The sequence below is a fragment of the Chrysemys picta genome, chromosome 7 (genome assembly GCF_011386835.1).
Source record: "Chrysemys picta bellii isolate R12L10 chromosome 7, ASM1138683v2, whole genome shotgun sequence".
Lineage (NCBI taxonomy): Eukaryota > Metazoa > Chordata > Testudines > Emydidae > Chrysemys > Chrysemys picta.
The window spans coordinates 17285615-17310899 of record NC_088797.1 but is presented as its reverse complement, the minus strand read 5'-3'; the positions used below and the strand labels follow the sequence as shown (position 1 = coordinate 17310899).

At 43.5% G+C, this 25285-nt stretch overlaps 1 protein-coding gene across 5 annotated transcripts in view; it reads right to left on the bottom strand.

Moving 5' to 3' along the window:
• Positions 1-25285, bottom strand: part of LMCD1 (LIM and cysteine rich domains 1) — a 69936-nt gene that overhangs the window by 21978 nt on the left and 22673 nt on the right. For 4 of the 5 annotated variants that reach the window (XM_065550835.1, XM_008168058.4, XM_065550834.1 and 1 more), the window contains 2 exons: positions 10507-10595; positions 4045-4300 (listed from right to left, as the gene is read on the bottom strand). In XM_065550835.1, the coding sequence (XP_065406907.1) occupies positions 4045-4300; positions 10507-10595 (345 nt within the window). Of the gene's footprint in view, positions 1-4044; positions 4301-10506; positions 10596-10651; positions 10797-25285 lie in introns of those variants that run through there. The other variant, XM_008168057.4, reaches the window with a different exon arrangement.

Genomic DNA, 25285 nt, shown 5'->3' with positions numbered 1-25285 from the left:
GGAAAAGACACCCTCAGAAGTGTGTGTGTGTCGGGGGGGGGGGGGGGGGGGGGGGGGGGGGGGGGGGGGGTGAGGGGGAGAGAGAGAGCAGGATTGTATGATGTTTAAATACCAGAGCACATAGCTCAAAGCAATTTGAGCACTCAAATTCCCCTAAAAGTCCTTCTATTGGTTAGCTTACTTCCAAAATATTTTTAAAGGTTTTCATTTGTTCCCATAATTGCATTATATACAAAGTCCAAATAGTGGGCATAGAAAAGAATGTGTGATCTGATTGGATTTTAAAGCAAACAAGCTACCCATTCAGATGGTGAGAACCCCCTTTTGGCTCAAATACTCATAAAACTTAATTTTGTTTTGAGTTAACAGCTGATTAGGTCTACTCTAGAGACTGTATTTAGCTGTAAGAAGTGTCTCAGCTTTAGTACTGATGTGACAGGGGTCATTTCAGTGGTTTCCCTATGAAATAAATACACTGGACACCAGATAACAGTAGGGCTCCTAGCTACTGACTTATGACACTTATTTTTCCTTAAGTTACAGTCCAGCCATTCAGTCTCGCAGTTTGTTTCAGTGGCACCTGTGTCCAGATATTTCTTTATATTCCCCTTTGCCTTTTAGGAAGGAAGGGGGTAAGAGGAAGATGGCATTACAAACATTTGCCATGCTAGCCACGTAAGCCTGAAGAGTTCAGCAATAGTTCAGAGAAAGCAGGTATTGAATACCTTCATAGATGTTAAAATAGTTACACTTGCTAAAGGTTGACCATGATATTTATGGATGGATGGCCTTTATACTTCACTATACATAAACAGAACTTCATGTATTCTGGATATCAAAAACATTTCAGTTCCATAAAAAATAAGCCCATGTGCAAAGATTTCAAGCTACTAAAGGACCTGCTAGTGTAAATTTTTTAGAAGAACTGAAGCACGCAAGACACTTTAACAAGCAGCAATGACCTGTATACTACTGGATGCTGACTGACCAGTCACTAACTAGGTTATGCCCCTTCTTACTTGTCCTGAATTTATGCCAACTCCTGTATTTCAACTTGCCCTCATGTATCTATCAATCTCAATTCACATTACATATCTTGAGTGTGCTACTTAACCAGAATAGAACGGCTACATAGCATCCTTAATAGCTTAGGGCAAATATTACAGTATAGCATGCTCTCGGCATGGACACAGCAGCAACCTAGGGTACATCTACACTACAGGGGGGAGTCAATTTAAGATACACAAATTCAGCTACGTGAATAGCGTAGCTGAATTCGACGTATCGCAGCCGACTTACCCCGCTGTGAGGACGGCGGCAAAATTGACTTCTGCGGCTTTCTGTCAACGGCGCTTACTCCCACCTCCACTGGTGGAGTAAGAGCGTCGATTCGGGGAGAGGTCGATTTCTACCCGCCGATTCAGGCGGGTAGTGTAGACCTAGCCCTAGTTTTGTTACTAGCTACATATGTAAGTGAAGCTGAATGTTTAAAACTTGATTGTGGGAAACCAGAAACAATCTGCTGTACAAAATGGGAAATGGGTGAAATCTCGCTCAACTCAATAGCGAAACTCCCATTGGCTATAATGGGTATGTCCACACAGCAATTAAATATCTTCAGCTGGGCTGGTGAGCTGACTCAGGATCAGGCTGTAGGGCTGTACTATTGCTGTGTAGACGTTTGGGCTCTGTCTGGACCCCAGATTCTGAGACCCTCCCACTTCACGGGATCTCAGAGCTCAGGCTCCAGCCCAGGCCCAAACGTCTACACAGCAATAGTACAGGCTGCAGCCCAAGCCAGCTGACATGGGCCAGCCAGAGCCATGAGGTGGGTCTTATTCCAGTGTAGACTTCCCTAATGAGGCCAGGATTTCACCCTATTTTTAATCTGAACCCTGAAACATTCAGTACCTTATAGAAATTTTGATATTCCAGACAATGATTAGTCTATTGTAAACCCTAGTCTCTGTACCCGCTTTTGAGCTGACAGAATCTATGGATGATTAAGATTTTATTTGCGCCTGTATTTCTAAAACAGGTGCTCAGACAATCCTATCCTCATTCCTTTCGAGTGACAATGAACTTTTGAACATAAGTATTAAGTCAGTCGCTCTACCCTGTAACATTAGAAGGTCATGCAGAGCCTCTGTAGGATATTTGCCAGTATAAGTGATGCCTCTCTTAGCCAAACTCCTCAACTTGTCCCTCATGTAACTTCTGTAGCTCACTACCCCTATTTTCATGCATCAGCACTTGCTTCCAGAGACTGGAAGTACCGACGTAATTGAGAGGCCTAGTTTCTCACTATTCCAAGCCAGCTGGAAGTAGGAGATACTGGAATTCTATGAAAAAAAGCCTGTTCTGACAAGACTTCTGGATCCAAGAGGTTCAGGACAAGACAGGAAGGAGGAGAAAGCTTTTCTGTGAGAGTAGTATCTGGCGCTTGATCATTCTGGGAGATGCAGTTGATTTCAATTGGACAGGGATGATTGCACTTCCAGTCATTTGCAGAAGGGCAAGGGTAACAATGGTTAGAGGGGCAAACTGTTAAACAGATGTAAGTCATCATTTATTGTCATGAGACTGGGTTGGTAATATTAAGTGCTAGTCTTTACACAAGCAAGAACATTGCATTCAGTAGGATTATTCACGTGAGTAAGCAAACGAGGAATTTAGTCTGAGGAAGTGTTTATTATGGTCTTAGGGCCTGAAACTGTAGACTTTAGGGCAGGGACCTGGTCTCTTATCTGTATGCTGTCTAGTGTTCTGTTGGTACTATAAAGAAGCATCTTCCTCAACTTTGAAGTCTGCCTTTAAGGGATGGTATTAACTGGTTTCTTCCTACATATTTGTAAGTGGCAAAAATGTGGAACTTCCATGCATAGTTCTTATTAGCCAGTTATCACTTACATCAGTGTCTTACTTTGAGCCCTAAAGCAAGCTACCAAAACTATTACAGCTTAAACCACAAAGTAAACACCATTTTTACAATGGCTACTGTAGTTTGGCTCTGTGCAGAAATAGTTTAGGAAAGCTAATCCAGAGGCCTATACAATAGAGAATTAAAGAGGAAGTAATGCTTCATCCTAGAGAGATTTAGGACCAGTTTATGATTTACATATCAGGAAATGACCACTGACTGCTTCTGGTTAGTGAAGAGAGATACTGCACCTCAAATTAAGCCCACACTATTGATGGCCTCAAAGGGTCAAGAAAAAATAAACTGCTGTTTAAAAGGAGATTTCACATCTACTGTTGAGACTATGGCTCATTTTTAATGAGACTCCTACAGGAAATTTGCAAATAAGGCATCAGATGTAGATGCTGCATTGGTCCTTACAGCTTTAATATAGTGGCCTTGTTTTTTGAAAAACAGAGTCAAGTACAGTTTAAAGGTTAGCTGAAAAAACCCAGAGCCTTGAAATAGGTCACATTAAACCACCTTCATGTAAGCATACCAGAATTTCAGTAGGTCCTACATTTAGATTTTCAGGAGAGAGTCAGACCAACACAGCAAGCACCCAAGGCATCTATTCATAGAAGATTAGCATCCCAATTGGTTAGCTTGGAACAAACTGAAACATGCCATCTTCCTTATGACCATCCTGAAGAAAGCCGAGAAAGATGAGCCTGTTTTTCCAACTTAACACTTGTGTGGGATGCACAGATTTAGTGTAACCAGATGTACAGCAGAGATAGGTTGTCCACTCAGTAATGATTTTACTGGGCATTCACTATCTTAATGTGGTAGACTTTACACTCGTAAAATACATTAATGTTTCTCCTGGAAATGTAAGTGAACCTAACCCCTCATATGGATCCCCGAAAAAAACAAACAAGAAACAAGCCTACCACAAGCCACCACTTATTGTTGCAGCCTGAACCTACTGAAGTTATTTCTGCACTTGTGGTTTTCACAATACACTAACCATTGCTTGAACTTTAACCCAAGAGAAACCATAGGTTTTAATACTTTAATGGCAATGTTTCCAACAGGGAATGTTACTCGATGGAGAACATATTACTCAACTGGCAAATCCTTACCAGCTTCTGGGTCAGTCCTGGTGGAGCCCACTCATAAGTTATCGTGTCAAACGTTGGATCTTTCCGAGACACAATAGGATTAGTGATGATCATGCGGTTCCTTTTGTAGATTCGAACACCATCACCACCTTTCACCCGGGCAGTGAGCGTAGAATACTTTGAGTCAGACAACAAGCGGCCAATTTTCCGATCATCTTCTGCGTCAGAGCTCAAGCTGTGATCCTCCTGGCTACATTTGCATGACTTGCATATTTTCCTGTGGGGGACAAGTGAGATCATCCTTTTGATACAAACTGGACCTTGGTAGGCATGTGCTCTTTTGAAGGCTCAGTGCTGAACTTTAGTAACTTTAAAGGTCAAATATTAAACTGGATCGTGACGGAAGACAAAAAGGGCTTTGCGATGCAAACTATATTTGAGAAGACAGCATGATATACCTTAAAGGAATCTGCAGTGGTATGGAGTATAAAGAATTAAGTGCCTTACTGTTGTCCCTGGTCAGAGGAGCAGCAACACACACTGATCAACTATGCCTTCTATCCTGTTGTGACTGAGCAGCTAGTTTTCATGAATTTCTAAAGGATGCTCAAAGAGATTATTAATTTCATGGCAGTACCACACAGTTTTCAATAGTAAAGCACTGGCCTCCATTATTGAAATGTATAGTTCATTGTTCAGTCAGGTGTTTTTGTAGTCAGAATTATAACCAAAAGATAGAAAGATTATAAAGCCATACTGCTGTTTCTTGATAGTCAAAATATAGAGTTTGAAAAGCAAAGGGCCAAATTCATTTTTAGTATAACTTTAATGACATCAGGGAATTTGATAGGAAGGATTAATTTGATTCACAATTCTCCTCTGTAGTTGGCAAGTCATAAAACAAGTAGTAACTGAACTTTGAAGGCAGAGATTTCATGCAGCTTAGGTGTGGAAATCAGGAACCCATAGTTGTATAATGTGACATTACATACCACATTCTGTAAATCTGTAATAGTATTTAAGTAATACAGAGATTCCATATGTACAACAAATATGGAACTGTGCAGTACTTAAATACATAATTTAAAAGCAAATTAGCAACCACAATGGAGTGTTAAATTCTAAATCTTGAACAAAACAATTGTGTATTTTACAAGCATGATATAGACTCTTAAATCATAATTCTTGTTCATCTGCTGGACAGAAGTTTCCTTCTAATTTTTAGTCATTGTTTCTTTCTGGTTTGCAACTGTACAACACTTTGGTATTATTCAGGATAAGAGGAGGAATACAGATGTTCAGTAGTTAACATCTGTGCTGCTCGAGCTGTCCTCAAAACAGAAGTGTGTTACTAACCAAGAGATCTACTAGATGTTGCCTACAGTTTGTTTTTTAGAAAAATACTGAAAAATGGGATATCTAGAAACAAGAAGTTTCGGATATTAGACATCCTGTTGAGATAAACCTCAATTCAGCCAAAAAATAGGCTTAGGAGAACCATTGCTACGGTAGATATTTTAACCTGTTGATGAGCATGGTGAGTGACATTAACATCCTGCAAAACCAAAGCTTTTTATTTTCACTTTCCCCAGACACACTAGCTGTGTGTGTCACTTTTGTCCTTGATAGCAGTGAGGCCGTGTGTGGAATATTTACTATGGACATTTGGCATTATCCTGTTGGCTGGTGCCTCAGAGAGTTTTGAAAGTGAGCAAGGACAGACAGCATGGGTTTTGTTTGAAAAGCATTTTCAATCGTTGTACGCTGGGTTCCAAGCCTGTGTAACACACAGGATTTGCATTGCCGTATATAAGCCCATATGCAGTGCATCAGGTGGCTAAAGTCTAAACAGAGTATAATTACTTTGGCACCAAGCCCTGTTCCTGCTGTGCCATTGAATAGCATCAAGTACATGTCTGCTGTTTTGCAACTGGCTGATGCCAAAGAAAAAAACAGTAGCACAAAGAGAGCACCCTCATTTATATTCTCACTTCCACGCCCCCAAAGTGAATATTCAGTTTCATTTACTAAATTCCCAGAATTATACAAACTGTAGTAGGCTGTACTGTAGGATTTACAGCCTGTTCTAATCCCTGCCAAGAAATTCTAATACACAGTGCACTTTTTAAAAATCTATTTTAAGACAAAAAGAAGAACTGGTGGAATAGAGGCGCAAACTCGTTTCCCCTCCATTTGAACCTGCACTTACATTGTGGGTTCTAGAGTTTGACTGGTTCAGACAGTGCTACTTCACAACCCTTAGCTCCTTGGCCCAGCTTTTCCCCATCTATGGGAGGGATATTAGAGTTTGTAAATTGCCTGGCTCACGGGTAGTGGATTATATTAAAATTGTACAGCTGCAGTTACATCAAGGGCACACAGAGCAGATGGACAGAACTGCTAAAATGGCACCGATCTAACAAACACCCCCACTGCCATTACTGCTGTATTTAAGTGCCTCCTAAGAATTTTAGATAGAAACTCCTCTCCTGCTCCCCGGCCTGTAAAAGAAATAGCTTGATTAGTTTTCAGGATTTTATTTTTGCATGCAAGTTTCACATTCAGTTCAGACTGCTGCAAGATCTGAGCTGGCTCCTGCAAAGATAAGCCGCATAGTGACGTCTGTGCTCCTGTGAAAACTGTCTCCCGCACTCACGGGTGAAGTTGGTTGAAAAATAGGAATTTGTTTCCTTTGTTGGAAGATTCAGGTTTAAGTTTTCTGCATGGTTTCCCTTAGTTTTCACTTTTTCTAGTGGCATTAGATGTACAGTTTGGATCCAAGGTGCTTAGGTCAAGTGACCTGAAAGACATTTACTCTATACAAAAGAGGGCTATATTTTAATTCATTTTACATAGGGTGACCAGACAGCAAGTGTGAAAAATCTGGACAGGGTGTGTGTGTGTGTGTGTGTGTGGGGGGGGGGGGGCGGTGTAAATAGGAGCCTATATAAGAAAAAAGACCCAAAAATCAGGACTGTCCCTATAAAATCCCTAATTTTACAACCTATGGGAAAATGCTCGGATTTAGGTTAGTGCATATAGGTTATTGCATATAGGTTATTGCATGTACCAAGTGCATTATTGTTTCTCCTCGTTGTGATACACTAGGATTCTCTAGCACAGGGGTCAGCAACGTTTCAGAAGTGGTGGGCCGAGTCTTCATTTATTCACTCTAATTTAAGGTTTCATGTACCAGTCATACATTTTAACCTTTTTAGAAGGTCTCTTCCTACAAGTCTAGAATATATAACTAAACTATTGTTGTAGGTGAAGCTTCTCATTTACTTTATTTAAAATTAAATTAAAATGCAGAGCCCCCCGGACTGGTGGCCAGGACCCAGGCAGTGAGAGTGCCACTGGAAGAAAAATCAGCTCGCGTGCCGCTTTTGGCACATGTGCCTACCCCTGCTCTAGCATGAGGGTTGCTAGAGAAAGGGAAAGAAATGGTTAACATATGCAGAGGTGTAATCTAGATTAATACATTATGGGGTCAAAAATAATAATCCTTGCACCTCAGTATGTCACCTGCAATGTGTTGGCAGAGCATTTGGTGCAGTTTGGGAGATCCAGATAGATGTTTAGCAGGCTAATTTTTTGTATTTTCCTTTGTTGTGCAGGTCTCTAGCCAGCCAGTATATTCTTACAGATTTTATATTACAACCCATTCTATTAACTGCAGGTAAGCACATCACAGCTGTTAGTGTCCTGGCTCCAATGAAGCCATAATATAAGTGAAGCTGAACATGTGTTTTTATTTGTACGAGATGATGTATCACTAGTATGCTTTCAGCTTCTCTGTAACCTTCATCCAAATATCACCTTTAAAAAAGGTTCTAGGTTAGAGCCACATCTGCACATTAGAGATGTAAACAAACTGCTTCATTCCACTTTTTTAAAAGTCACACTATACAAAAGTGCCTATTAAAAGGAAAAGTCAATTCCCCACAATGAAGATATCATTTAATTGAAAGATGCACTCTAGCTTTAGATCTGGTTAGTTCATTTTTGTTCTACACAGCCAATCACCTTCTAGTGCTGCTCTGGAGGGCTACCTTGGCAAAAGTGGCTTATAGACCCTTTTTAATCCTCCCTTGATCATGGCTCCCCCACAACTTACTGCAGTCTCAAGGGTGATTTAAGTTGTGCCAGCTGCTCATGACCTCAAGGGGGCATTCTACCATGTGGAGATAGCCAAGTCACAGGGATGTCCAGATCATGCCTCCCCACCCCCCGCCAATCAGGAGCTGGGAGTACAGCAGCAGCAGCAGTCTAGAGCTGATGAAAAAAAAAGTGTGAATCTTCCTCAGAAAATGCTTGCTATGACAAGATTTTCTTTTAACATTTTCCATGTAAATTTCAGGGTTTTCAATAAAAAGAGCCTGAAAGTCTTGACAGTTGAAAAATTTGGGTTGCTCCCTGACAGAGGGAATATTTCATAGTACTTTGTATGAAGAATGTGTGGGCTGCAGTTTTCCCTACATGCTGCATGGTTAACTAGGCAGGGGGAAAAGGTTTAGTCTTTGCAGAGACCTAGATGGGACTGACTCCTTACTGTCTGCAGCCTAGGCCCAGACAATTACCTGGCCATGTGGTACCTAGCAAATAATGACCAGAGGGACCCACCCTCTGCAGGAAGCCAGCCAGGTTTGACCAGCTGGAGAACAGAGGGCCAAGTGACAATGTTTGCCTAGGAACAAAAGCAAATGGGCTATTTGTCAAAAGGGTTGTCTGGATAGAATGAAAAGGGTAGCTAACCACCCTGGGCCACTGATAGTTTACACAGGCTAGCTGAAGAGAGGAGTCCAGTCCTGAATATTTTTTATTCTGAATTTATATAATTTAAATTGTGCAAAAAGGTTACTTTTGTTATACACAGCTACGGTGGAACAGAGCTGAGGAGTTTTTGAAGCATGACCTGTGATCACTTGTGCACCCTGCTGAAATTGCCTCCTGCCACCCAATTGAAGTAGGAGCAAGTGTCATGAACACAAACTGGCTTTTCTGATGGAAATGTTCTCTAACCCTTATAATTGTAGCCATACAGGGATAAAACACCAGACACTATTAGCCTGGCTGCTGTACATGAGAACTTTGAAAAGCTGAAGAACATTGAGAAGCAAATGAAGGAGGGGGGCAGGGAGGTGAGAGAATCCAGGAGTATTTCAGTAGTGAAGAAGTGTTGATACCATTTGGCTTTCTTTGGTAAAACCCAATAGTACAGATTCTGGTCTAAGAAAGAAGGCATGGGGCTAGTTTTTGGCTTAGTTTTCCCCTCCTTGATCCTATTACAGATTTCTATGGGATGGCAATGTAGAAGGGATATTTTTGTCTGCTAGCTTGTATGGTTTGTGCCATTCCTCATTCACTGAAGATCCAAGTGCCACTTCTGGTACAGGGTTCTGGCAGGAGGTAATCTTAACAAAAAAATTCCCTTCCCTCTCCACTCTCCCTCCCCCCCCCCCAACTCATCTTGTAGCCTGTCTCCAAGCCTGGTGGCTCCCCTTAGATCCCAGAGCCTTTGTGCAAGTGCCCTGTGCCTCATTATTACCAGGATTACAGTAACACTCTGATCTCACTTAGGGCATCTGATTCCCTCTGTGCTAGGCACTAGACAAGTTGTGAGAGAGATGGTCCGTACCCTGAAGAACTTACAGGGTAAAGAGAAGACAAAGAAGTGGTGGAGAGGAGATATACCATGATGGTAGAGTGAACAGGATAATAGTCTCCAAACATCATGTTAAGCCCACAATTTTGCTTGTTTCTTTAATTTTGGGGTGATGCTGTATAGGGAACAGGAGGACGACGAGTCAAGGTGGAGAGACTGAGGGTTATGTCTACACTGCGCAGTTAGCCTGGGTGATTGGTACCCAGGTCTGAACACTTGGGTTAGCCTAACCCACTATAAGCATTCAGCAAAGCCCTATATGCATTATGTCGGCACCATTTTGCACTTAATATGTATCTGGGGCATTTCCCATGGTTCTTTGTGTTCAGACACTCAGATTCTTCTTCTATCAATTCTGTCAATTGTGAAGGAATATGCCTGTCTCTCAGGGAGACTTGTGGAGGACTATCAATATTCAAGTGACCTTTCCTGTGTCCTCACTGCAAAATGGGCAGGTTCCAGTCTGAGATAACAGCTTCAACCCAGACCCCCAGACATGCAAGCAAAAACAGGTTCAAAGCACAAAGAGGCACATGCTTGAGGGTTATGTGCGCCGTAGCAGGTTTAGACAAAAGTCATATGTAGGTGCATGAGCTAAGATTGCACTGTAGACATATCCTAAGGATGGAACCTTCATGCTGGCTCTAGTCCCCTAGTTGCCTTCCCAGCACTGAGTTTGCACAAACTATGCATTTCCCTTCCTCCTCCAACACAATCCTTTATCAGTTTGCATCTATATTGAGAGTCAGTGAAGCCTGAATATAGACAAAGCCCCAACAGAGATTTTTAAAGAGCCCATCCAGCAGTAGATTGATTACCTCCAAGAATGTGGCTCAAAGCCTGTACACATCCCTCTGCATCGCAGACAAGGCACCCCTCTTCCTGATTGCTGCTGGCTTACAGACATCTGGAAAAGAGAACATGTTTTGAGATTTTTCTTTATATACACACACACACCCCTACCTTGATCTCGAGTTCTTCCATTGTGTATTGCTTCTCAAGCATGTTGATGCCTTTACAACTATGCCTTATGTGGTTTGAGGTCTCCAGATCAATAAATCATTGGGCAACTGAGTACTCATGGTTAAGAAAGACAGCTGAAAAAGTTCTGGTCTTGAACATGGATGAAAAGGGGGAGAGACCTTTTATTGACTGACTGACTATCTGGGTGCTAGCTTATAGTACCTCCACCATACATTATAAACCATTGAGACAACATTGAAATAAAACCTCTGGTGGCCAAGAAATTGGGCTCACTAATCAGTACAACTGGAAAATTTCTTATCAAAGCAAAAACTTCAGACGCCTTCCCTTCTAGGCCATTTATTTAATGGACCGGTGATTAAAATGCAGCACAATCTAAACAGATGTGGTTTAGGAGTATGTTTTACATTTAGTTTTAGCACAGGATATTGAATTACCACTTACATTTTCCATTTAGGGGGCTGTTTGAGATGCATCTGTGAATGTGAGAAGAACGGGTCTCAGACTGAGTCTTGCTGAGAGGTTATCAATGAGTTAAGTTTCACCAAACTTATCACACAACTTGCATACCATGTACAAACCAACTCAAGACTGCGTGATAATGACTGAGCTTATTATCTTTTTACCTTAAAGATTAAAGGGTAATTTGAAGTACCTAGGAGGGGAACACATTTAATAATGGGCTCTTCAATCTAGCAGAGCAAAGATATAATCTGATCTAATGGTGGAGTTGAGCTTGACAAATTCAGACTAGAAATAAGGCATAGTTTTTTTAAAAACAGTAATTAACCATTGGAACAATTTACCAAGTGTTGTGGAGGAGTCTCCATCACTGACAGTTTTAAAATGGAGATTGGATGATTTTGTAAGATCAGTTCTAGGAATAATTTGGGGAAAGTTCTCTGGCCTGTGCTACTCAGTAGGTCAGACTACAGGATCACAGTGCTCCTATCTGGCTTTTTAGTCTATGAATCTGAGTTTCATGGGATGCAAAACAGCTGAATTAAGATAATCTTTGGCCTTAACCATGGGAAATAAACTTCCAGGAAAAAATGTCTGCGTGAGAAGAATTATTTAGATATAGGGACAATTATTCAAATAGGGGGGGGGGGGGAAATGGGAGGCCAGAGACACTACAGCAATTTAATTATACACACACACACACATATGAATCTTAATGATCACTGGATGAAAACTAATACCCCTTTTAACACAAAGACTGGAGTTTAAGAAAAATCCAACCGCTCATTTGGGCCCTCTCCCTGCATTTGCTTCTCTCATGTTGAGGCTTCACCATTCTAGTTGTTCAAAAGAAATTGCAAAGTAGTAACCACACTCTTCACCTTGCTCCCTCTACAAGTCTAGACAGACAGATTTTAATTTATTGAAGTTACCAAATAAAAGGCAAGTTTTGGTATTTGTTATACATTCATATTCAGGCAGAGCACCTTCTCTTCAAGAGATAGAAATGAATGGGAGCAGAGGGTCATCAGCACCTTGCAGGACTATTCTCACTTCATGTAGTTCTAAGGTCTTGTCTCTGGGAAGCTATTCCTGATCATCTCGATGTGTAGACACACTTCTTCTAGAATCAGAGTGCTATATTCTGGAATAGTTTAATCCAAAAGTGGACTAAAATAGTGGATTCCAAATTAATTCAGAATAAAGCATTTTTTATTCTGGAATAATGGAGTGTCCACACATGGAGATAATCAGGAATAGCTCCCTATGGAAACAAGTCCTCAGCATCCATTCACGTCTGTTGCTGGATAATAGAGAAAAGCAGTGAAAGATTGAGATACATGGTGGTGATTTACTACTACTGTTCATTTTATTGATATACAGCATACTCCTGTTTATCCAAAACCCTGTTATCCCAACCTCTGCATTATCCAAATCCCTTCTTCACCCCCCATGGGTATGTATACAGTGCAATTAAAAACCCTTGGCTGGCCTGTGACAGATGACTGACTCGCAGCCCTTGGGATAAGGGGTTGTTTAATTGCAGTGTAGATATTGAGGCTCAGGCTGGACCCTGTGAGGTGAGAGGATCCCGGAGTTCGGGCTGCAGCCTGAGCCTGAATATCTACACTGCAATTAAAACAGCCCAGCTGCCTGAGTGAGCTGGCAAAGATAGGTTTACCATATTTAACAAATAAAAAAAGAGGACCCTCCACGGGGCCCTGGCCCCGCCCATTTCCCACCCCCAGCCCCGCCCCCTCCTCCCTCCCACTCCCAGCCACGTGAAAAGGGCTGCCCGAGCGCTACCGGCTTCATGGTTTGCCGGGCAGCCCCCAGACCCTGCGCCCCCAGCCGGCGCTTCCCCAGCGCAGCTGGAGCCCGGGAGGGGAAGCGCCCAGCCGGGGGCGCAGGGTCTGGAGGCTGCCCGGCAAACCGTGAAGCCAGTAGCGCTTGGGCTTTGGGCAGCCCCTATGCCTCCGGACCCTGCGCCCCCAGCCGGGCACTTCCCCTCCCGGGCTCCGGCGGCGCAGGGTCCAGAGGCATGGGGGCTGCCCAAAGCCCGTAGCGCTCGGCTCTTAAACAGAGCCAAAGAGTCAGGGGAGGAGCAGAGCCGCCGCGGCCGGAGGCTCTGCTCCTCCCCTGACTCTTCGGATCTGTTTAAGAGCCGAGCTGCCCGAGCGCTACCGGCTTCGGGCAGCCCCCATGCCTCCGGACCCTGCACCGCCGGAGCCTGGGAGGGGAAGTGCCTGGCCGGCGGCTGGGGTCCGGAGGCAAGGGGGCTGCCTGAAGCCCATAGCGCTCGGGCAGCTCGGCTCTTAAACAGAGCAGAAGAGTCAGGGGAGGAGCAGAGCAGCCGCGGGAGGGGAAGTGCCTGGCCGGCATTTTCCCGGACATGTTCGGCTTTTTGGCAATTCCCCCCGGACGGGGGTTTGATTACCAAAAAGCCGGACATGTCCGGGAAAAAACGGATGTATGGTAACCCTAGGCGAAGACCAGCTGCAGGTGTCCAATTGCAGTGTAGACATACCTTGTGTCTCATGCTGGCGGGGGCCAGAAGAGATTTGGATGTTTGGATAACAGACTAGGGACCCCCAGACAGGAGGTTAACTAGGGAGGCCACCTCACTGCTGATTGAGGGCAGGAGCCAATTATCTGAACAAAATCCATGCTCCCCCATGCTATTCAGATTATACAGTATTCTCTGGACTGACTTCCTTGTTCCCTGTTCAGAGACTTAAGTTTCCACATCTCATGTTTTGCTTTGCAGATGGTTTCCATGGTGAAGGGGAAACATGGTGGGGAATAGATAAATGCCCAAGGGAGGAAAAGGAGAGGGGGAAGAAAAAAAAAAAAGTAGTGTTGTGATCATGCTCCACTTTAGGCTGTTCATTCAAGAATGATGACAGACTAAGTTTAGATAGGGGAGTCCATGGCTGTTCAGGGAAGGCAGTGACAAAAATGCTAATCTCAAAATGGGAAGAAGGGGCAAGTATGAGCTCATTTGTTGAGCAAAAGCAGTCAATAATGTGTGTGTGTGTGTGTGTGTGTGTGTGTGTGTGTGTGTGTGTGTGTGTGTGTGTGTCTTTGCACTTCAGATTTATCAAATAGGACTTTCTGAATTTAAAGAATGAAATGTCTGACAGGAGCCAAGAATGAAGTAATGTCAAAAAGGAAAGAACTATGGAGAAATGATACTGTGGAATTCTGAATAGGGTTACAAACCTTCCCAGACTCCCATCTCAGATAGACAGTTCCTCGGCCACAAAATCAGTTTTGCCAACTGTTAATTTTTTAAATCTTGAGTGGATCCCTTCTCCCCACCAAAAAAAAAAAAAAAAAAAAGCGCCACATTCACACCATAAGAATTACAATTAAGACTGATCCCACAATTATGATTTCATCTTAGGCTTTTAGAACCCCTCCCGCACCCATTCCCAGTGTTGGTGTGAAAATTAAGATGTTGTTAACTCTCACAAATGTATAGCGAGCAAATCAATTTTGGCCCCGATAAAGGATTTTTCACTGGAGGACACAACGAACATTAGGGACCTACTGCCGTAGGCTCTGTGCAAAAAAAAAAACACAGTAAGGGACAGTCCCCGTGCAGAAGCGCTTAGCCTCACTACCATGCTTTGTACTAGAATATGTGACATGGGAACTGGTTTAAACTAATTTCATACAAGGTCCAAACTTCCTTTAGATAGTAGCAGTATTTAAACCCTGCTGAGCTGGACAGGATTGAGACTAGTGACCTACAAGTAAAAGCATTGAAGCCTCATTACATCCAGTCTCTTGTAAATGCTAGTGTTGCCTGGCTTTCTGGAAAGATATACACTAAATCAAGTTCTGACCTTTCTGGAGTTTACACAGACAAAACATATCACACATCGCTCTCAGTCTTAAACTGATTTGTCTGTTCTTATAGGGACAGCTCCCATTGGTAGTTCAACATCCCTATTCCCTTCTAAATAATCAATCATTACAACTACTCCAGGATCCATTTTTATACAAACAAGAATATTAAAGCTGCAAAAATAAAGCACTCTCCCCCAGAGAGGTGAGACAGGTTCCCTGCTCTCAGTTCCATTGCCCAGGCCAGAACTGCAGCCCGGAGCTGCAGTTGCAGGGGAAGTCCTGCTCAGGCCCAGGCAGGAGCGTGCCCATTGTGCACAGCATCTTCAGGGAAGATAGCTTAAAAGATCTAGTTAGCAAGTCTGCACAGAGCCACGTGCCCTTGCCAAGTGACTCAGCTAGTGTCAGTTTCCTCTTTTGTTCAATGAAGTCAGCATTTGCAGAGTGCTTTGAGAGCAAATGCAAGGAATTAAGTGAATTAGTCACACACAAACATAGCTAGATGACACTTGGTCCCAGTAAATACTTTCATACCTCCTTTATAAATCATCTTTGGCCCTTGTACGAGTCTGAGCCGCAAAATTCAGATTAGGTCTAGATCTCTAACATGCTGAAATTCAGAGAGGTTTAAAGCAACCGTTGCCGTCTAGCCTCTACTTTAAGACTCAACGGGTTTATAAATACTTTTTACCTGACTTGCCCCACCAGATAGTAGTTTACTGTCTTATTAATGAGCCTTCAGGATGCAAACCAGACAAAATAGCGGACAGGGCAGTAGAATAGCACAAACTGGCTACAAGCAAAGGACACAGCTGAGATTAGACTGTAAATCTATGCATCATAGCTCATGATGCACCACAGCTAGGAAAAAAAAAATACTATGAGTCCTTGAAGAACTAGATCCCTCAGTCCTGAGGATTCACAAGATATGCCTTGAAATGGTCACTGGCCCCCACTTCTCCACATTCTTCAAAAGTCACCACCGGCTAGGGTGGCCAGGTGTCCGGGTGTTCTGGTAAAAACGGATCTAAAAGGGATCCTGGCGGCTCTGGTCAGCACCACTGACTGGGCCATTAAAAGTCTGGTTGACGGTGCTGCAAAGCTAAGGCAGGCTAGTCCCTACCTGTCCTGGCTCCGCACTGCGCCCTGGAAGTGGCCGGCAGATCCAGCTCCTAGGTGGGAGCAGGGGCGGTTCCAGGCACCAGCGCACCAAGCATGTGCCTGGGGCGGCAAGCCGCGGGGGGCGGCCTGCCGGTCGCTGTGAGGGCAGCAATTTGGCGGAATGCCTGTGGGAGGTCCGCCAGTCCCGTGGCTTCGGCAGCAGCTAGCCGCGGGACCGGTGAACCTCCCGCAGGCATGCTGCCAAATCCGCGTTACCAGGGGACCTTCCGCAGGCCGAAAGCCACCTGCCTGCCGTGTTTGGGGTGGCAAAAAAACAGAGCTGCCCCTGGGTGGGGGCCCATGGGGCTCCAAGTGCTGCCCCTGCCCCGAGCACCAGCTCCACACGCCCATTGGCTGGGAACTGCAGCCAATGAGAGCTGTGGGGGCAGTGCCTGTGGGCAAGAGCAACAGCCAGACCTGCTGTTGACTGCTTCTGGGATGCAGCGTGGAGTCAGGACAGGCAGGAATCCTGCCTTGGCCCCCATGCTGTGCTGCTGACCAGGAGCTACTGGAGGTAAGCCTGGGCCCCAACCCCCTGAATTCCTCATCCCCTGCCCCACCCTAGAGCCTGCACCCCCAGCCCAGAGCCTGTACCCTTTTGCACCCCAGCTCCCTGTTTCAATGTGCAACCCCCTCCCACATTCTGAATCTCTTGGCCTCATCCCCCAGCCTGGAGCACCTGCCTGCACCCCAAATCCCTCATCCCCAGCCCCACCCCAAACCCATCTCCAGCCAGACCCCTTACCCCCTCCTGCACTCCAACCCCCTGCCCCAACCCAGTGAAAGTGAGTTGGGGGGAGGAGAAAGAAGAGAGCAAGCCACTGAGGGAGAGGGAATGTAGTGAGGGGAGTAGGGGGTGTGGCCTTGGGAAAGGGACGGGGCTAGGGTGTTCAGTTGTGTGATTAGAATGTTGGCAACCCTACCGCCAGCCCATAATCTTTTTGGGACCCCAAATATTGTGGGTCAGCCAGGAAGCCAATGAGGACATTATCTGTTTTGGAACAGTGCATTAAATAGGGACTAGGGAGTTTAATCAAGACATGTACAGTTTGCAACTACAGAGATTCAAAAGTTTGATAGAATTTAAGTCTAAACAAACAAAAATCTATGCCTCTGTTTATTTAAAAAGGCAAACAAAGGATTAAATAAAACCCATTTAGAAGAGTTATGACACTCAGACCTATGTGGGGGGAGGGAAATGTAGGGGAGCATTGAAGCCACAGGATTTTTGGGGGTCCAAATGTCAGCCAGTTAAAGGTCTAGAAGTACCCTGTTGTCAAGGCATGAACAGAGTCAGGAACATCCAGCGGCAGCTGAAAGAAGTAGTGAGATACATTTGATATTTCACTTAACCTTGTTCTGTTTAAAAGTGTTGATGGGACAGCAGACTTGTCCAAATATAAATACTGCTTTATGGTCCTGATCTAAAGCTCACCTGAAGTCAGAGGCTGACTTCAGTGGGATTTGGATCTGGTATTAAATGCTTTATAGAATGTGGATTTAGCAAGTGATTTTAAAAAGTGTAAATGCAGCTACCACCAGTCTGTTGACTTTATGAACTCTGCCAGCTCCATAGTATTCCTTTGTTAAAACTTCTAACAGTTTGCAATCCTTTTTCTGCGCCATTATGTACTGGAACATATTTGATTGACCAATTCATATGTAAGAGATGGAGACCCTTACACCTGCTCTAGCCCCTTTTACTCTAGAAGGGCATAAAGGCATGTGCCAGGTTAGGGCCACCATGCTCTAGAGACTCCAGACTGGCTGCCCTCTGGGCCACAGCACTGTTAGCTGGAACACAGACAGCCCTGGGGGCCTACATGGTACTATGTTGCACTCAAGGGTTAAACATTCAGCAGCACCCGTTAGTGTGCACTTCTCTGCTGGAACAGGTGAGGCTGCAGAGTGGACCCTACTATGTCAATCAGTCCCTCATATACACAAGATAAATAAGCGCTTTGCACATTTTTTTCAGCACATGAGGATAGCTGAGATGAAATAGGTTTCACCTTCTCATTTGCTTCCTAGGCAACACAGCCACTTTGCCAACACCAGCCTCATTTGCAGTGGAACCTTTTTGAACTCCCCTATTGTGTATCACGGTTACACACCTACTCAGCTCAAGCAAATATAATAAAACAGACCAGATTTAGTATATTGGAGATTCAATTAACTCTTATCTCGTGCTGTCAATATAAACGAGTGGTGTACTTCTTGGATTATGCAGTTCAGCCTTTCCACATGACAATTTGCTTTGATTTAAAGCTGTAAAACAGATGGTCGTTTTCCTTAAGGAAAACAATATGTCTTTATTCTTAGGCAAATGTAGACTCAGGTTATCAGTCAAACAGCAGAAAATACCTCCCATGGCTCCTTGCCCCCACTTGTTTAATTGCCATAGCTAATAGCTAATTCCATGTCTCAGAGATAAGAGCATCATATATCTAACTTTCCTAGGGTACTTTTGTTTCATAACTTTCAACACTACTACAGCACTGCTCCTCATGGTACTAGGAGTATGAACCAGCTCAAATCCAGCCTTGTGCAAACCTAGACCTAAAGCAGAACAGGGAAGAAAAGAAAAACAGCGTCAGGATAATGTGCAGGGATGGGATTAACACTTAAGAGGTTCTTCTAGCTAAGACACGGCTCCTTAAGACACACTTTACACCTTACAGTATCTGACAGTTTGTCTCTCCGCTGGTACCATGACCCTAGGTAGAGACTGGGCCAACCTATGAGGTACAGAGATTTCTCTGCACTGCAGGGTCCCCATAAGTAGCCGCTTATGTTTGGTTTCTCTGTTGCCTTCCAGGCACAATCCTGTGCAGTTGCACTATCCCATTCAGAGTATCAGGAGGCATCGTGCCTTGGGGAAGCAGAACACACTCCAAAGCTTCCAGATACTTAGGGGCAGAGTGCATGCCTAATGCACTAGTTCAGGGTTGTGCTGCATTTTCCTCTGCACAGCCAGTCATCTCTGCTGGCCAGTGGCTCCATCTCTTCCCCTACCCACTTTAGATGGCTAGTGATGCAGTGGGCCCTCTATATTCAGAGGATTGCATGTGTGCTCTTCTCTTTCATGAGAATGGAGGGAGGTTTCAGTCACTCTTCATTTGCATCCCTGTGAAGGGGCTGGTCACATTATGAGCCTTTGTCTGTATTAGAAGTTGCATAGTCAGCAGTACTTCCTGCCCAGAAACGGAGCTTCTTAGTTCCCCCACTTTATGCATCTTTAAGTGTTTGGATTACAAACCACCTCCCCGGCCCCCAAACAAGACTGGCAAAGACTAACAGAAAGATAATGTAAAACAAATGCTCATGAACTCTGATTTTCTGACTCAACCTGTGTACAAGCATACTTACAAATAGCAGTGCAAGAGGAGGTATCATTTAACAGATCAGAAGTGAAGAGTGTTTGCAGAAATTCATAACCCCTTTAAAAATAAGTGATCAGTGTGTCCACAAACTGCATGGAAGGAAAAACAAGCTACTTCGATACAGTGTATTTTAGGGGTTTTATTTTAATTTTAGTTTCTTATCTTGACTGCGTGGTTAATTTTTTGGTATTTAAGAAGGCATCAAGTGCAAAGGAAATTCTTAGATTCATACAGAGTGGGTGGTAGACTAGACTCAGTATTTTTCCAGCCAAGGAAACTTTAGAGAAATAGCAATGATGGACCAGATTCTTAACTGGCTGAAATCAGAATACCTCCAATGAAGTCATTATACCAGCAGAGAATCTGGACCATTCCATTTAGAGGCAAGTTTGTTAGACTATCCCCAAAAGACAGAACTTTGCCTTGTTCTTCTATAGTGCTAAAATGTAGAGGGGAAACTAGTGACCATGATTGCTTTTAGTATTCGTTTTTGACATTGTACTTGATGAAGTGTAGTATCTAGGTGAGACGGTAAATTCCCAGGAGTAAATTTGGCAAGAGACGAATCCTTTAAGTTTTCTATGTCCACTCACGACAGGGATGACAATGGTTCAAGCTGCCTTTCTGTTGCTCCAGGGGCAAATTCCTTAGTCAGGGCCCAATTCTTTAAGTATACTGAACTCTAACTGCTTGCAGAGTAAGGCATTAATCTGAGCATGACTGGCAGAATCCTTAAACAAAAGTTCACATTGATGTTAGTCTCATTTTTCACTATTAGTGTCACTTACACTTAATGTGCGAGGAGGGTTGTGAGAGCTATTTTCTCACATCATTGCATGTGCTCACATTCTCCCTTGAAGCTCTTCTAAATAAGACCCTAAAGCCACACACAATAATCACAGTGGTTTTTGATCTCCGACCGTTTAGCACACCGAGGAAGAAGACAGATCATGGGAAACACTTACCTAAACTTGGGACAAGTGTACTTATAGTAAGGGGAGGTGAAGACTGGGTATGGCTCACGAACAGGCTGAACTCAGACCTCTCAGTGCCGAACAGATGTACTGACGATAGCCAGCACAGAGCCCTCAGAGAGCAATTCCTCCACCCTTACTGAGGTTAATGTCCAAGTAAACACCCAAGTACTTTCCAGTATTATACAAATTGGCTCAAAATGGATTCAAAGCCTGTTAGTAGTCATGATCTTGTGGTCTGAACAAATCTAATCTAAAGCTCCAGTGATAAAGGGCTTGAAAGTACTGCCAGAAACAGCACTAGTTGTTTTGTCTGCTAAGATCCGCAAGGCAAGTTTATCATGCAGACAGCGACTCTTCAGGTTGATGTATTGCACAATAAGGAGGGGTTACCCTGATGTGTTGTTGTTGTTCAACAGCTCCTGTTATAGGCACAAGAAATATTGGCATGGCCCCAGCACTCAGGTAGTCTAGTACACTACATAGGCAACTGCATAAACCAGCCTATTGAGTACATGCTGTACCGTTATCTTAACACATTTAAAGTTAAGGGCTAGACAGTGCATTAATGCAACATCTCTGAGCAATGGGGCATACCACAGCTCTACAGCACTAGAGGCATTGTGCCTCAGATATACCCCTTTGAGAATAGATTTCTTCAGTCTTCAGTCTTGCATGGAGAGCCTCCCCCTGCCCTTTGCTCACAGCTGGCTCCACCAGCAAAGGAAGCAGGTGCTTGCAGTGACCAATGGAAAGGGGCAGCACGTTCGGGTCTTTGGCAGTGGGTCCCTCAGTCTCTCTGGGAGCGAAGGACCCGCTGCCGAAGAATGAAGTTTGGGGCAGCAAAAAACCTGGAGCCGGCCCTGCCTTTGCATCCAGTCACCTCTACTGACCAGTATGGAGCTATGGCTCCATATGCTTCATTTACTCTTAGAGGCAAGGGGGTGGCATCACTTGCCTAGCCACTGTTTTCCCCCTGCACTAGACATGTGATCCAGTTAGGTGTGATGCTGCCTCACAAAAGGGGGCGGGGCATTGCCTTGTTGGGAAAATAAGGTTATCAGGTCATAAGCAGCACATTGTTTAGGGGGCTTGGTCTTGTTCCTGTTGAAGTTACCACACAGACTCTCATTTACTTCACTGGGAGCCCCTGGTGAGGTACTGATCTACCCCTGGTGAGGTACTGAGGTAAAGCATAATCCTGCAGGATGCTGGGTACCCGTGACTCCTATTGAGTTCAGTGGGAGTTGAGGGCATGCTGCATTTCTCAGGGCCATGCCCATGATCATTCTGATTCCTTTTGGCATGCCAGGCTAGTGTCCAACATTTGCCGTACAAAGAAAGATTGTTAATACTGCTCAGACCTTTATCTGCTCCCTTTCCCACAATGGGGACATAAACCTCTTATTGGTGTGTATGACTTATGCAGTAGTTGTTCAGCAAGGCCAAAGTTTTCAAACTTTAGGTGCCTAAATTCATAGTCCGGCACCAAAACCAAGGTGCTGATTACTCTCAACCTCCCACTGGAATCACCTTTTCAGCAATGGAGTTAATTCAGCTACTGACAAGAGGCCACTGGACTAATTTTTTTGAAGTGCCTTTGCTGGATTTATCAGTAGTGTGAAAAATAAGCACCAATAGCTTATAATGAGATCAAGAATTCATTGCTTGTGTTAAACAGACCCAATAGGCAATGCCTGTATATTAGGTAAGGATTAATAAGTGTATAGTACTGTCATGGAAAACATGATTGACTGAAATCACACTAAACAGTCCAGCACTAGACTAGATTAGTGGTTCAATTGTCTAGACAGACCTGGAAAGAAACTTTATTCCTGGTCAGCTACCCTGATAAGCTAATAAAAACAAGGAAAGCACTTGAACTTATGGATAAACAAGGTAAATAAGCAGATCTGGAGTATTTATATAAGCAAATATTCATAGAAATTATAAGTTTCATTTTACAACATCTCTTATCACAGCTGGACAGCATGAATTAAAGTGTGGACTGAACATTTGACTTTTAAGCAAGACAAGTTTATGTTGAGTCTAAAGTTTTCCTACATGTACTAGTAGTCCTAGTGGCACAAATACAATCTGTGGCAATTATTTTAGACATGGAGTTCAAAGTATTTGCCTCTTGTAATACACCAGAGAAGTAGTATCAATAGGAGAAAGAAAATACTACATTATAAGTTGTGATTGTATGAGAAACAAGCCCAAAGAGAAGGCCAATAAATCTCATTGAGTCAATAGGTTGTACTCCTGTATGCTTTAGTGTATAATTAACACTAGCCTAGAGAGAATACAATATTACAGTTCATTCTTGAAACCCATTATACTTATCTTTGGTATTCTAATTTATCTGCCCATTGCAACGGCAAAGCCACAGTGTAGCAATATTTTGCTTCCTTTAATCACCTTCCAGAACTTTACTAACATTAAGGGTCAAGCAGAGTAAGTTTTAGCATGGCCAGCGTTAGCTGGGACAGCTCTGTATTTCCCCTAATGGGAGGTCAGAAGTATTAGGTCTCAGGAAGTACAGAGTGGGACTGTGCAGACTGCATCATAGTTTAGGATGAGGCAGACTATTCCCCTCTCTCTATGATCAGCCAGCTCCATGGGCTGATGCAGGAAATGTGAGGGAGGGTCCTACAGATCCATCTCCCTCCATCCCTGTTGGAGAATTTGCAAACCAGACTGCATGAAGAAACAAGGGCAGGGTGTAGGACTCTTCCAGTTGTATCTCTCAGTAGTCCTCAGAGGCCCCAATAAGAATTGGAGCCCCATTGTCCCACTCCCAGCACAACCTCCCACCTCAAAACATAAATGGGGTGGCAGTGGGGGGGAGAGAAGGGTAACAGCAGCAGGGATAGAGGTTGCATGTATTATTTGTATTACTATAGCACCTAGGAGCCCCACTCATGGGCCAGGATTTCACTGTGGTGGATATGCTTGGCCAATACAATTTGGAGGCCTTATGGTTTAAGAGTAATGAGTGAAAGAGAGATTAGTGACTATTTGCTGCAGGTAGAGAGAAGGAAGGGAAGGCCCCTTATACATCCCACACCTCTTCTGCCATGCAGAAGGGTCAATCTGGACTCAAGTTAGTTTTGACATCCTTTGAAGATGAGGAAATATTTTCGTCAGGGAGGGGAATTGAGACATAGATGTTAAGCAGTTTGGCCAAGGCTGTGGCAGAAGCAGGAAACTAAGCCAGGTCTGACTTCCAATAATTTTACTTCAGCAGGGATCAGTCCTGGAAGAGCTAAGGTAGTGCAGATCAGGACTGAGCTGCCTTGGCCAAGGTGAGTGGCAAAGCTTGAACAGTACTTGCTTAGAGTAGATTTAGCTCTTTCTGGCCATTTCTCCCTCACGTTCCTGGGTGCTAAGTTGATCCACAGAATTATTAGAGGGGCAATGACTAGCCATTCCACTTTAGTACCAAGCTATACAAATATCTTCAGAAATAGGTGGCATTCATGTGACAGAAATTACAGCATCAGGCTCATTCTGAAATAAGGTATGGCAAGGTTTTGTGGAGGTAGTGGCCAAACAACGTAGAAGCATACTTTAGTTGCATTTGTCTACAATATAGATCAATTTAATTTGAATATGACATCACTTTAAAAATGGTAAATACACCACATGCATTTAGACTTGCATTCCTTCCACAAAAATCAGTGAGTCAGTTTGAAAGTGTCAGAATCCAGAGTGAATGCAATTATATAAACACCTGATAGATTCTATCAGTCTATATTTTGAAAAAGGCAATTTCTCTTGGTAATAGGTACTACTTTTCTCCTTCCAAATAGTGTTCAATGGCTTCAATCATATGGAAACTCTTTTGTCTAAATGCAATGGCTTGTGATCCAACACTGTTCCCCCCCAATCCAAGAGTTTTTTTTTTATTATTATTTTAAAGAAAGGACACTTTGAATTGTTTTCAAGAAGCACAGAAGGCTGAAGGAAAAAATGGATAAAATATTCTCCCTCTAAAGAGGGAAGCAGAAAGTAGGCATTTACAAATTTAGTAATAGGACACAGCATTTACATTTAGGTATCATTCGGTATCCAAGTGACTTCTGAAACAAAACCTTAAAGACAACTTTTTTGCCAGCCTTAGCCCTCCTCTCACATGTACATGTTTTCTAATTTAAAGGAGTGCCTGAAACTTTGATCACAGGCATACAGCAAGTTATTATGACTTGCATCAAACTAGTATAGCTAATGGGTTTATTTTACCAGTAGTACCACTGTTTGCTATTTTAACTGAAGAAACTGCAACTCTGGTATTTTATCCCAGACCTAGCCTTATTCATATATTAAAGTCATCTATGTGAGACATTATAGAGACTAGAAGAGAACTAGGTTTACAAAGGTTGTAAGAAAAACAGCTCAGACCTAGATTTGAGGCAGATTTTAGTGTTGGTGTAAGCAAGCATAACCCAATTCTACTTGGGCCTGTTTATAAGAGGGCTGAATTTGGCCCCAGGTTTCTGAGGAAAGTTGATTAAAAGCAGACCAGCTCTATTGAAAACAGAACTTGGAAACCTCCTTTAAAAGGAAACACCCTTATTTATGCCCTAGCCTTCCAAATGGGTAGAGCACTTTCCACTGATAAAAACCAAGCACAAAGCTTTACCTGAAAGCCTGTGCAGAAGGATATTTGATTTGCATTCCAGTAGTTGCCTAGACTAGAGACTTCAATCAAAATTGGGGCCAAGATTACTAGGCATTGTAAAGACCATTCCTATTCTGGAGATCTTAAATGCTAGACA